General features: G+C 34.8%; 1 protein-coding gene across 1 annotated transcript; it reads left to right on the top strand.

Annotated features, from left to right (window-relative positions):
• Window positions 1–960: 960 nt before the first annotated feature.
• On the top strand, window positions 961–11,995 carry LOC122004533. The gene is made up of 3 exons (XM_042559407.1): window positions 961–1,020; window positions 11,369–11,761; window positions 11,837–11,995. The coding sequence occupies exons 2-3, from the start codon at window positions 11,516–11,518 to the stop codon at window positions 11,993–11,995; spliced, it is 405 nt and encodes a 134-aa protein (XP_042415341.1). The 5' UTR covers window positions 961–1,020; window positions 11,369–11,515.
• The last annotated feature ends 128 nt before the right edge of the window (window positions 11,996–12,123 follow it).

Raw genomic sequence — 12,123 nt, 5'->3', positions numbered from 1 at the left:
TCATAAGGTATCTCTAAAGCTTAAAAGAAGTTTCTATAAAATTGTTGTTGGACCTGCTATATTATATGAAGATGATGTTGGGCTTTGAATTGAATATACGAGCAAAATATGAGAATCATAGCAACGAGGGTGTTAAGGTGGATGTGTGAATATACAAGGATGAATAAGATAAGAAATGCGAACATTATTGAGAAACTTGGAATTGCACCTATGTGGAAAAATTTTGAGAGTCACGTTTAAGATGGTACATGTATATCTTTAGACAACCAATAAAGGTGCTAGTTAGGTGACAAATATGCATAATAATCGAGGAGGAGGGAATTAGCAATAATAAAACAGATAAAATTTATTTAAATATAGGTGATAATATATTAGAGGATCGAGCTCAATGACGTAGGACGATTTATATAGGTGGGATAAAGATTTGGTTGTTATTATCTAATTCTTTGCATGGTTCATTTACATTTAAGACTAAACGGTTTTGACTGTTATTTTAACCATCTGAAATTTCATGTTACTAGTGGATATACTGGTATGTAGTTCATTTTAACTGTCTCTAATTCTTTTTTACTCTATCCATATTCCTTTTAGTTTGATTAACGAGGGTATAAAATAAATGGTATCATTATGTAAGGTCTTGCTTTTGTTGTTACTACTTTGTGGTTTCCAATAAATGAAAGGCTAAACTCATCCTAGCTGATTGATGGTGCAACTAAATTTATTCTCAATATTTGATATTGTTTTATTTAGAACAACTAGGCGGATATTTACAAAATGTTAAGTTTGTAATGTGGCTTCTTGTTAGGATGAGATAGAATAAGAGGCTTATAAGCAGGAATCTTGTTAGTTTTTATTAACATGTTCATTCTCTTTTTGGTTGCAAATCCTTAGTTATTTGGCATTGACTTGAGGGATTTTTTTTTGTGCAAGTGGCTATTCTAATAAAGGCTCTTATGACAGGTTGAATTGGAAAAAGTACGTCTACTTTGTGAAAGGATTATAAAGAGAGAAAAGTTAAAGGTACCAATCTCTGTTGATCCTAATTTTGATTTTATTCTTCTCTTGTTTCTTTAAAACATGTTGCTTTTGCTTTTTTTTAAAATTTTTTCAGGTTGTCGTTTTTTGCAATAGCAGAATGCCTTGTTTAGCTTATATGGTTTTTATTTTCAGTTCTCGTTCCCTTTGTTTTTGATTTCACACTAATTCCTCAATAAGACTTAAATTTCTTATCTCATGTTGCCAGATGAAAGAAATTGATCTATCTTCTTCAATTAAAAGATAAAATTACTTCTTTATGTATAATAATCCAACAAATATTCAATGACATTGTACCTCATGCAGGATGAAACCTATACCTTCTATTACCCTCTAGTTGAAACATAAAATAGATAAATTCCAACTTGTTATATAGAATAGATAAAAGCAACAAAGCCAACTTGTTATATAGAATAGATAAAACTGACAAACAAGGAAAAAGATTGAAAAGATGCTTGACAAGAATAATGAAAGTAACAATGACTGAGGGTCTTTGATGGCGCAATCCAATATTCGAATTTGATTTAGTCTTGTGATATTTTTTTGCTTGTGATATGAACAAAGAGAAACTAGAGAGAGAGACCCGAGTAAAATTTGATATTACTATATTTACAAGAGAATTGTTCTATTTTCTATTTCTATATTTACTTGGAGGATAGGTAGTAGGAGGGAACGAAGAGACAAAAAAATATACGTATATTATCTTTCATCCTCTCTATTCCATTCATCTTGTTTATTAGGATGAAATAAGAAGGAAAGAAATGTTGTCAATTGTTTGTATTTATTTGATGCTTGAACTTCATTTCCCTTCATTTCTTCCTTATTTTGGAGGAAATTAAATAGAAGAATTGGATGGGACTAAATTCCTTCATCTACTGAATTTCCTCTCAAATTTGATATTTTTATTTCTTTTCTTTGCCTCTTTCTTTCATCTAAGCAAACACAGGGCTTTAAATGAGTTGAGCAAAGCATCACTTTTATCTTTTTCAAGATTAGTTATTAAAAGTCTTATTGAGCTCAAGTAAGCTTGAGCTTGTAGTGTTGTTATTGCCTGTATAATTTAGTTAAAATATTGACCCAATAAATGCAATTCATATTATATTTTCATCTCTCTCTCTCTCTCTCTCACACACACACACACACACACACACACACACTTATATATGTTTTTATATATTTGTGTTAAAAACAAGGGCAGCTACGTAGCTCCTATCAATGCGGGTCCCGGGAAAGGGTCTATTGTATGCAACCTTACTCTGTTTGCATGAGGCTATTTTTGAGATTGTGTTAAAAACAAGAACTATGATAAATAATCAAGCATAAGACAAATTAATAAACAAATTTATTCATTTCTTGAGTTTTGTTCATAGTGGCAAAAGGCAAATACGCTCGCTCTAGTGCCCCCACCAACTCGTCCCAAGGCCAACACGGAGAAGATAAATCACGGGCGGCTACTAGCCTTTGGAATAGTGACTAGCACATAAAGGAGACATTTACCTCGGCTATGCTTAGATTTGAACCCCAGATTTTATGGTGGCAATACCTTATGTGCTAGCCGCTAGACCATCCCGAGGGGACGTTGAGATCATTTGTGTTTAAGGTTATTTATTTTGTTTAATATTATATCAAATGAACAGAAGAAACAAGATCTGATCGAGAATACTGAGTATCACAAACATTTTGCTTATTAAGCAAACAACTATAAAGGTTCAAGAAAGAGAGAGAAGTGAGACATATTTCATTGGAAAATATTAGGATTTCAATATCTACAAGATGTAGGAGATTGAGTTTTTTATCATTTTAGTCTGGTTGGAGAGGTAGATGTTAGGAAAGACAGGAAAAACCAACATTAACTCTTGAAAAAAAATAGAAATTTTGGCAAAGAGATAATAACCTATCTCCATTAAAGTTGTGCAACCAAAAATAAAATGAATATATATATATATATATATATATATATATATAGAGAGAGAGAGAGAGAGAGAGAGAGAGAGCGCTATTTTATCCTGCAGATGTTGAGCTGCGAGCTTCATCCGCGACTGCATGGTTTCTGTTATTTTTTTTATATTTTTGTTTAATTTTTTAGCTTATGTCATTTAGAGTTTTGACTTTTAAGATTTAGGGGCTAGGTTATAATATTAAGCATAAACAACAACAACAACCGAGCCTTTTCCCACTAGGTGGGGTCGGCTGTATGAATCCTTTTACGCCATTGAGCTCTATCTCCTATTATATCATCATCTATATTTAAATAAATTTTATCTTGTTTTATTGTTGCTAACCAAGTCTTTTTTGTCTTCCTCTTCCTCGTTTGATATGCATGTTTATCATAGTTTCACATCGCCTAACTGAGCATTTATTAATCGTCTAATACATGTCTGCACCATTCTAAACCTGCCTTTTTATTAATAGGTGCAATTCTAACTTTCTTTTTAATATTTTTATTTCTTATTTTGTCCATGTATGTCCGCACATCCACCTTAACATCCCTACCTTTGCAACTCTCTTTTTTTGCTTATGTGCTCCTGTCATAGTTCAACATTTGCCTCCATATAACATAACAAGTGCAATCGTCATTTTATAAAACTTTCGTTTAAGTCTTAATGATCACAAAGAATACTCGACGTTCTCTTCCATTTCAACCATCCCACCTATATTTTATATAAGAAATCCCTCTATATTTTTTAAAAAATGATTCTAAATACTTAAAATTCTCCGTTACATACAACTCGTCCTCTCCTATCTTAACAATTGTTTCATTACTTCTAATATTGCTAAACTTAAATTCCATATATTCTGTCTTTAATCTACTAAGCTTAAAACCTTTTCCTTCTAGTGTTTCCCTTCAAAATTCTAATTTAGCATTTACTCCTTCACATATCTCATCTACCAAAATAATATCATCTGCAAACAACATGCACCACGGTACTGTGTCTTGGATGTGCGCAGTGAGTTCGTCCATAACTAGTGTAAAAAGATAGGGACTTAGGGCTGATCCTTGATGTAACCCTATCTTTATTGGAAATGCTTCAGTTGCTCCGCCTGAAGTCTTTACTCTGGTCGTTATATCTTCATACATATCCTTAATTAGTTCAATATATGTTACGCTATCATAAGGTTTTTTAAGTCAATGAATATCACGTGTAGATCTTGTTTTTGCTCCCGATATTTTTCAATTAATTGTCTAAGGAGATACATAGCTTCTATTGTCGACCTTCTAGGCATGAACTCAAATTGATTTTTTGTCACTGTGGTCTCCTTCCTTGATCTTTTTTCTATAACTTTTTCCCAAAGTTTCATAGTATGACTCATTAGTTTAATACCCCTATAGTTTGCACAATTTTGTATGTCTCCCTTGTTCTTATATAAGGGAACTAGAGTCCTTATCCTCTATTGATCAGACAGTCTTTTTGTTTTCAATATCATGTTAAATAATTTTGTAAGCCATTCAATACCTTGTTTCCCTAAGCACTTCCATACCTCTATCGGAATATCATCTGGTTCAACAGTTTTTCCATTGTGCATCTCATTTAAAGTTTGTTTTACTTTTGAAGTTTGAATTCTACGATAAAAATTAAAATTCCTATGCTTATTTGACCTAATTAAATTACCTAAGTTAAGTTGGTCACCTAAACCTTCATTAAAAAGTTGATGAAAATACCTCTTCCACCGCTCTTTTATTTCTCCATCATGTACTAATACCCTATTACATTCATTTTTAATACATTTTATTTAGCTAAGATCTCTTGTTTTCCTTTCTCTCACTTTAGCTATTTTATAAATATCTCTTTCCCCTTCTTTTGTATCCAATTTTTGATATAACCGTTCAAAAGTTTCATTTTTACTTTTACTTCGCTTCTTTCTTAGATATTTTTTAAGTTTTCCTTGTTCTTAAATATATAATTCTTTATAAGCTATTCATTTTCCTTCACTTTCTTGTACTTTCTCATTCCACCACCAAGATTCTTTATTTAGTGGTGCATGTCCCTTCGACTCACCGAGTACACTCTTAGCTACTATTTTCAACTTTGATATCATCTTATCACATGTTGTATTAGAGTCATCGTATATTTCACCTAATGCTTGTATTTCTACTTTCTCCTTAAATATATTTTGTTTCCCATCCTTTAACTTCCACCACTTAATTTTAGGAATTGTATATATTTTCTTTCTATTGATACTATGTTTGAGCGTATATCCAACACTACTACCCTATGTTGGGTAGTTAAGCTTTCTCCAGGAATTACTTTGCAATCTTTACAAATCTTTCTATCCTTCTTCCTAACCATAAGAAAGTCAATTTGCGATTTATTATTCCCACTTTTGAATGTGATTAAGTGTTCTTCTCTTTTCTTAAAAAACGTATTAGTTAATATAAGGTCATATGCTATCGCAAAATCTAATATAGTTTTCCCTTCCTCATTCCTCGTTCCAAACCCATAACTCCCATGCACTCTCTCATATTCCTCATTTTTCACTCCGACATGCCCATTTAGATCACCTCCTATTAAAATCATTTCATTTGATGGAATATTTTGTAATATTTCATCTAAGTCCTCCCAAAACCTTGATTTGGTAGCTTCATCTAATCTTACTTGTGGTGCATATACGCTAATTATGTTCATAGTTTCTTTCGCCACTATTATTTTAAGGGCTATAATTCTATCCCCTTTTCTAACTACTCCTACAACTTCATCCTTTAACAAACTATCTACAATGATATCCACTCCATTTTTTGCTTTACTCTTTCCAGTATACTATAACTTAAAACCTGAGTTCTCTATCATCTTTGCCTTCTCACCTGTCCATTTTGTCTCTTGTACACACAAAATACTAATTTTTCTCCTAATCATCATATCTACTATCTCCATTGATTTACCAGTGAGAGTTCCTATATTCCATGTTCCAAATCTTAGATTATTAGTTTTCCTATTATATTTGTTCTTATCTAACCTATGATGTTAGAACTTTTGCTTATTTATCACTACACCTGAGTTCTGGAAATGTAGCGGTCCTTGCTGAGACGTTACAGTCGGACCCTGTAACGCGAACTCTTGCATATTTATCACTACACCCAAGTTTTGGAGATGTAGCAGTCTTTGCCGAGAAGTTACAGTCGGACTCTGCAACGCGTTCATTCCGGGGAACAACTTAGTATTAGCACAATAGTTTAATGGATTCATTAAATATTTACCATAGTTTGACGCTGACTGGCAACCTAACGCAACCCTCTTCCTTTATCCGGGCTTGGGACCGGCCATGATCGGTCATCATGGGCGGAGTTGGTTATAATATTAAGCACAAAAAAAAAATGTTAGGTGTGCACGGGGTGTGCGACGTAAGGTCCGTGACATATCAAACCTTTATCTATATATATATATATATATATATATATAGGCTTGGGTTTGGTCTAGGGCCTTGATCCTGGTAGGGTGTTTCCTGTTACAGTTTTTGTTGGATGTTGAGGTGTTGACACTACTAGGGAGTGATCTTGTGAGGTGTGATTGACAGATAATTGAGAAGGGTACCTTTGTGTCTGTTCTATTTTTCTTTGGATAGAAAGGGTTAAGTTTCTGATGGTAATTGTCATTTGTCTTTTCCTCCAGCAAGTGTGGAGGGCTTGTATGGGACTGATGATTTTGATGAAGAAGCAAATGACATTGCAAAAAGAAGTTGATGATGGAGAATGGTTGAAAAGGAGTTAGAAGAAAAATTGACAATGTACACACATGATGGTCTTATAGATTTCACAAGCTAACGTTTGGGTTTCTGTGCCATGTGTTGGTGCTAAACATGCTTGGATGAAGGATCTGCAAGTTCTTAGCTGAGGAAGACGCGCAGGCAAAGGTGGAGATAAATTTCCTTGCTTAGGAGCTCATGGGCCTGGTAACAGGGTCACCAATCATGGTTGATGGATATAGCTACAACATCTTATACAACGACATCTTGTTTAATCCTGATAAATCGGGAAGTGGTAGGGAGATTCTTTATATTGACTGGCAACAAGTAGCTTCCTGTTTTGATTGTTGCACAGGATGAGCAGTGATGGGTGTTGGCCTGTTTAGGAAAGGAAGGAAGATTGCTGATGAGAAATGGACAGGGAGAGGAGGTGAGGGAGATTTTTGAGAAGTTATCAAGAGAAAGCTGTCATTCAGATGAGATCCAGGGTTGCAAGGGAGGTTCACTTCTCTATCAAACAACCTATACCTCAAATAAGAGACCCAAAGCAAAATTTTAGACTGCCCCTTATAATACCAAGTTGAAAGGACTATATCAATCTAATTGAATTACATTAGAGAAAACTATATATATTATAATAACCTAACATATTGATAGTTCCTTATGGGACAAAAATTTCTACGAACATTCTCAATGAATTAGCAAACTGTAGCAGACAAGAAGAAAGTGTTATGCTGTGCTTATTGAAATTACAATGACAAAATTTTATTGCATATAGGGTAAGAAGTAAAAGTTCAAGATCATTAGTTGGCAGCAAAAGGTGAAACCGTTACATCGGCGGCCTCTCCAGGACGACCCCCCACTATTTGGAAGGGAGGTAAATCACGGAGCTTCGTCCAACAATAGCAGCGCATGCGAGGGGTTGAGGCAACCAGTGAGACATTCTGCATTGGGAATCGACCCCAAGCCTATTGGCAGCAACACCCTTGCATGAACTAATTGTGCCAGCCACAAAGTTCAAGATCATTAGTGGCAAAAGGCAAATACGCTCGCCCCTAGCATCTCCGCCAGCCCGTCCCAGGACCAACATAGAGGAGGTAAATCACGGTGATTGAGAAGGCAAGTGGCAGGTGGGGTGAGTTTACACAGGTTGCAGGGATTTACGTCCCGTCAGCCTCGAGATTCGATCCCAAGATCTCATTTGGCAATCAACTTGCCACTTACCAACTCAGCTAAGCCCATGGGGGCAAGTTCAAGATCATTAGTGTAATTATGGATGATGGATATATGAAACAAACTTAATTTAGATCTTGCAATTGATTGCTTGTCTCACCTTGCGTTTAAGGTCAATCAACTGAATAATAGAGGTTTCACATGCATGAGCTTATCTGGTAGTGGAAACATAAGATAATATATCTTTATTGAGAAATTTTAACACCCAATGTTTAGTTAACCAACTCGATCCACAAAAAATTAATGTGCAATAAATGTGCAAAGTAGAAATACAAAAAAGCAATATGGATAATATAATCATGATCAAACACAAATAGGCAGTATGCAATCAGCGTCTTGCCTCACACATGTAAATGTATGTACAATAGACTAATTGTATATATAGTAAAGGGTGTGTTTGAGTATCTCTTTATGTGACACTTGGCAAAATTTGAGATCAATGCATGGTTACCATTATCTGCTCCTCCAGATTGAACAACTAGATCTCAAGCGTCTGGGAATTTGTGTCCTAATCGCCCAAACTCCCATTTTGATCTCCCCCATCTTGCCTAGTGTGCTTCATGTCTCCTCAGCTTCCTGTGCCTATTTGACTCCTTGCTCCACCACTACCTCTTCTCTCTGTCCACAAGAACTGGATCTCTACTCCCCCATCTGCTTCCCTGTACGATCTATCCCACAATGTTGCCTCTTGCAGCCCTAGGAAGCACAACACTTCACGTGTGACTTCCTGCCTATGAGTCTCTTGCTCCTTTACCTGCACTAACTTCCCATGACTTCACCCTGTGCTACTCCCTTTCCCTTCTCAGCGGCCTCTTCCCCTATCTGTAATTTTAATATCAATCACAAACCTCCTCCCCTTCCTGCCCTCTGTTAATCCCAGCTTTATTGACTCTACTGTCTTCATTTGAAACGCCTACATATGCTACATCAACCTCCCTAAGACTAGACACCTCCCACTGCTCACACCTGTGGCAGTTGCTTCTCTTCAGGGTCCTTACATCCCTGCATTCACCTTAGAAATTCCTAATTCTGACTCACTGCCTCTTGTACTCCACCATTTACCGTGCTTCGATCTGTAAAACAAAGATGCATTGTATAACTGCATTGAGGTAATGCAAATACTTATGATACTACATTGGGGTCACAAATAATTATGATACTGCATTGATGTATGAACATATATCTTAATATATTGTCCAAGTCATTGAGATATAAGCAATTGTGAGCATGATCTTCAAAATTGTGATTTGTATCTTAGGGTTTTAGGATCCAAACGAAACAATCTAGATCCTTGTAGGATATCAATTGAAATAAAATTTTATGATCCTGTGATCCGATCCTATATCTACTTATGGTTCCTACATAGATCTTGGTCCCATCAACTTGATTATAATATATTTACATTTTAGCATTGATATTTACAGAAGCAAATAATTAGTTTGCTTGAGAAAGTTTTGTAATATAACATCCTTATTGACTCCTAAGTAGAGTACTTTATAATTAATATTGTTGTTATCATCTATATTATAATTATGATTCGTCTTATAGAGGTTTGTACTTGCTATATAAAAATGAAAAATTAATCGTATTTTTTTATATATTTACTATATGAAAAATGTCTTTATGCTCATAATATTAGAATCATAATATTTAGAATATTCATATCAACTTTAATATTGAAAATCAATAGATATACTAATTTATATATAGCAAATGTATTTTTTAAAGTAGTCTTGCTAAATTGTTGTGTTTTACGATCCTATGGTTCGATTCTATGCTCATCAGTGTCGCAATAAGTCAATTAGAAAGCATGACAAGAATCAAGATAACTCATGCTTCTTATGAAATCCTGTATGCGAGACTAAACTTAAGACGACAATGAAATCAAAACCTATCCAACCACCAAGTCTGATTCATCTATAGATAACCTCACAGACTTATCCACAACATCCCTGCTTGTTTTCTTCTAGAATCGTTCTTTGTTTTGTAGATCCCTATCTGTATCAGAAGATCACTTACACATCCTTATATCCCACACGCCCACCACTAGGTGGCTCCTACAAACAGCTGCACATAGCATACTGCAAATATGCAAGACAATATATCACATTGACTTTGGTTTCCATCCAACCACAATATTGTTCAGTCATCACACTTATATATGGATTAGACAATTGCAGAGTACAAGGATATAACCCATTGCTGATCTCAATATCTGCCAACATTTAACATCATTTGGGCATTAGCTCCATAACAATCAAAGCCTTCACCTAACTAATGATCACACCCATGGATGAGGTCAATCAATACATTTGACTGCTACAACACCAAGGACACATTGACCATAGGTGAGAATGATCATATATAAGTTCCAACTACCATTCGTATGATGACTTGGCACTGCATAAGTAAAGGGTTATTTACCTACCTTGATGGGTTGGCTTGTTGCTCAATACATCTGATTTGATGTCTAAAGATTCAAACTACATGAACCATACGTTTGAACCTTCAATCAATCAATTGCTGAACTTCCTTGCATTAAAAAAACAAATCTATCACTACCTCTCAATTAAAATTATACTAAAACAATGTTCTATAAATATTAACTAGTTATACAGCTTTCACCAGTATTTTATGTTAGTATATGGCAACAAAATGAATAGAACATGTTGACATGGAAAACATGTCAACAATTTGGTGCGATGATATTGATTGTATGCATAGGATAATTTTTAATATATCAGTATTCACTGCATAGGCCTTGCATGTGCTCCCACATCACAAATGCATTACGTAGTGGGTTGGCTACATACTACCTATTTAGACCTTCTGAAACCTTGTTTAGACTCTGGAATGACATTTATATTTTTGACCACCTCAATAACCTCACTTAATTCTTTCTAATAAAGCACAATTCATCAAACTATAATTCTTGAAAGTAACTCATTTGGACATCTTTGAACATGCCAAAAGCATTGCATCTTATTTTATAGGTTTCAAAGCCCTTTTCCCTCCTCACTTTCTTATCTTTCTTGACATTTACCTGCATGACATTATCCATTCATCTTAACTCTAATGATTTACCAGAGAAAAATATTTCTAATTTGGGCCTTTATATCTTTGCATGGATCATCTTGGGACCTTAAATTTGTGTTTGCATCGCCATTAGAAGATATGATGTTATTGCAATTTTAGTCTCTGGTTTAAGGCATTTATTCAAAAATTTCATCTGATATTTTTTGCTAACGTCTTTTTATGAATGATTAACCCAAAGGCCCAACATTATATGTATATTCAGAGTTGTTTTTTTTTAAAAATTTTGCCACCAAGTTTTTTCTTTGCAGTTATTTCAATGATTGCATAATTCATTAACTGGTTCACTTCTGAGTAAATGACTCATTAACTAGTCCAATTTTGACAGAAAGACTTGGTTCTTTGTTCACATGATATACTTGCTTCGAAAAGGGATTCTACTACATACTCGGCACTTGCAACCAATTCCTTCTTGCATCCTGGTGCCAGTTCAGAATCAGCTACTACATCTATAAATAATAGGTCACACAGTGGAATGGTACTGAGATCAGATGAAGTTACAGTGGACAGTACCTTTTCTAATAAACGTAAAATTAGATTTTCTTTGAGTAATAAGGATGTGGACAGACATACTGATGATAGTTCCACGTCACAATCATCAATCAAACGAAAATTAGCAGAGCGGGATTCTCTTGCTGGTAAACAACTTCCACGGAGATCAGCATCAATGGCTTTCCGGATATCTGTAGATGATGGAAACAGGAAAATTAAGGAAAAAAAGGTATGATCTGCTTTCAATTAATTATTACTGTTGTACTTTTGTTAACTTGTTCAATCCCATTTTGTTATGTTGCAGGAGGCCATTCAGGATCTTGCGTTATCGTCAGATCAAACATCAATGCAAAATCAACGGCCTTCCAAGGGGTATTTTTATGTCCCTGTTGGTTCTCTTTCCAAAGAAAGGGCACTGAAGAAGGAAATGGAAACACAAGAGCCCAGCGAACCTGGGAGATAAGTTCAAGGATAAATTATTCAAGTGCTCTTTTCCATTATAGGGGGCTTGGAGTCCCTGTGGACAAATTTAAAGGTGAATACCAGGCAATCGATTTGCTGATGATACACAAACAGCAAACTGATGAAAGA

The sequence above is a fragment of the Zingiber officinale genome, chromosome 7B (genome assembly GCF_018446385.1).
Source record: "Zingiber officinale cultivar Zhangliang chromosome 7B, Zo_v1.1, whole genome shotgun sequence".
In the NCBI taxonomy this organism is placed as follows: Eukaryota; Viridiplantae; Streptophyta; class Magnoliopsida; order Zingiberales; family Zingiberaceae; genus Zingiber; species Zingiber officinale.
Note: the sequence above shows the minus strand (reverse complement) of the source record. Positions and strands in the feature narration are given on the sequence as shown.

Coding starts and splice junctions, on each gene's coding strand:
- LOC122004533 (XM_042559407.1), top strand. CDS start 11,516: ATGGTACTGAGATCAGATGAAGTTACAGTGGACAGTACCTTTTCTAAT. Junction 11,762..11,836: donor GGAAAATTAAGGAAAAAAAG/GTATGATCTGCT, acceptor GTTATGTTGCAG/GAGGCCATTCAGGATCTTGC.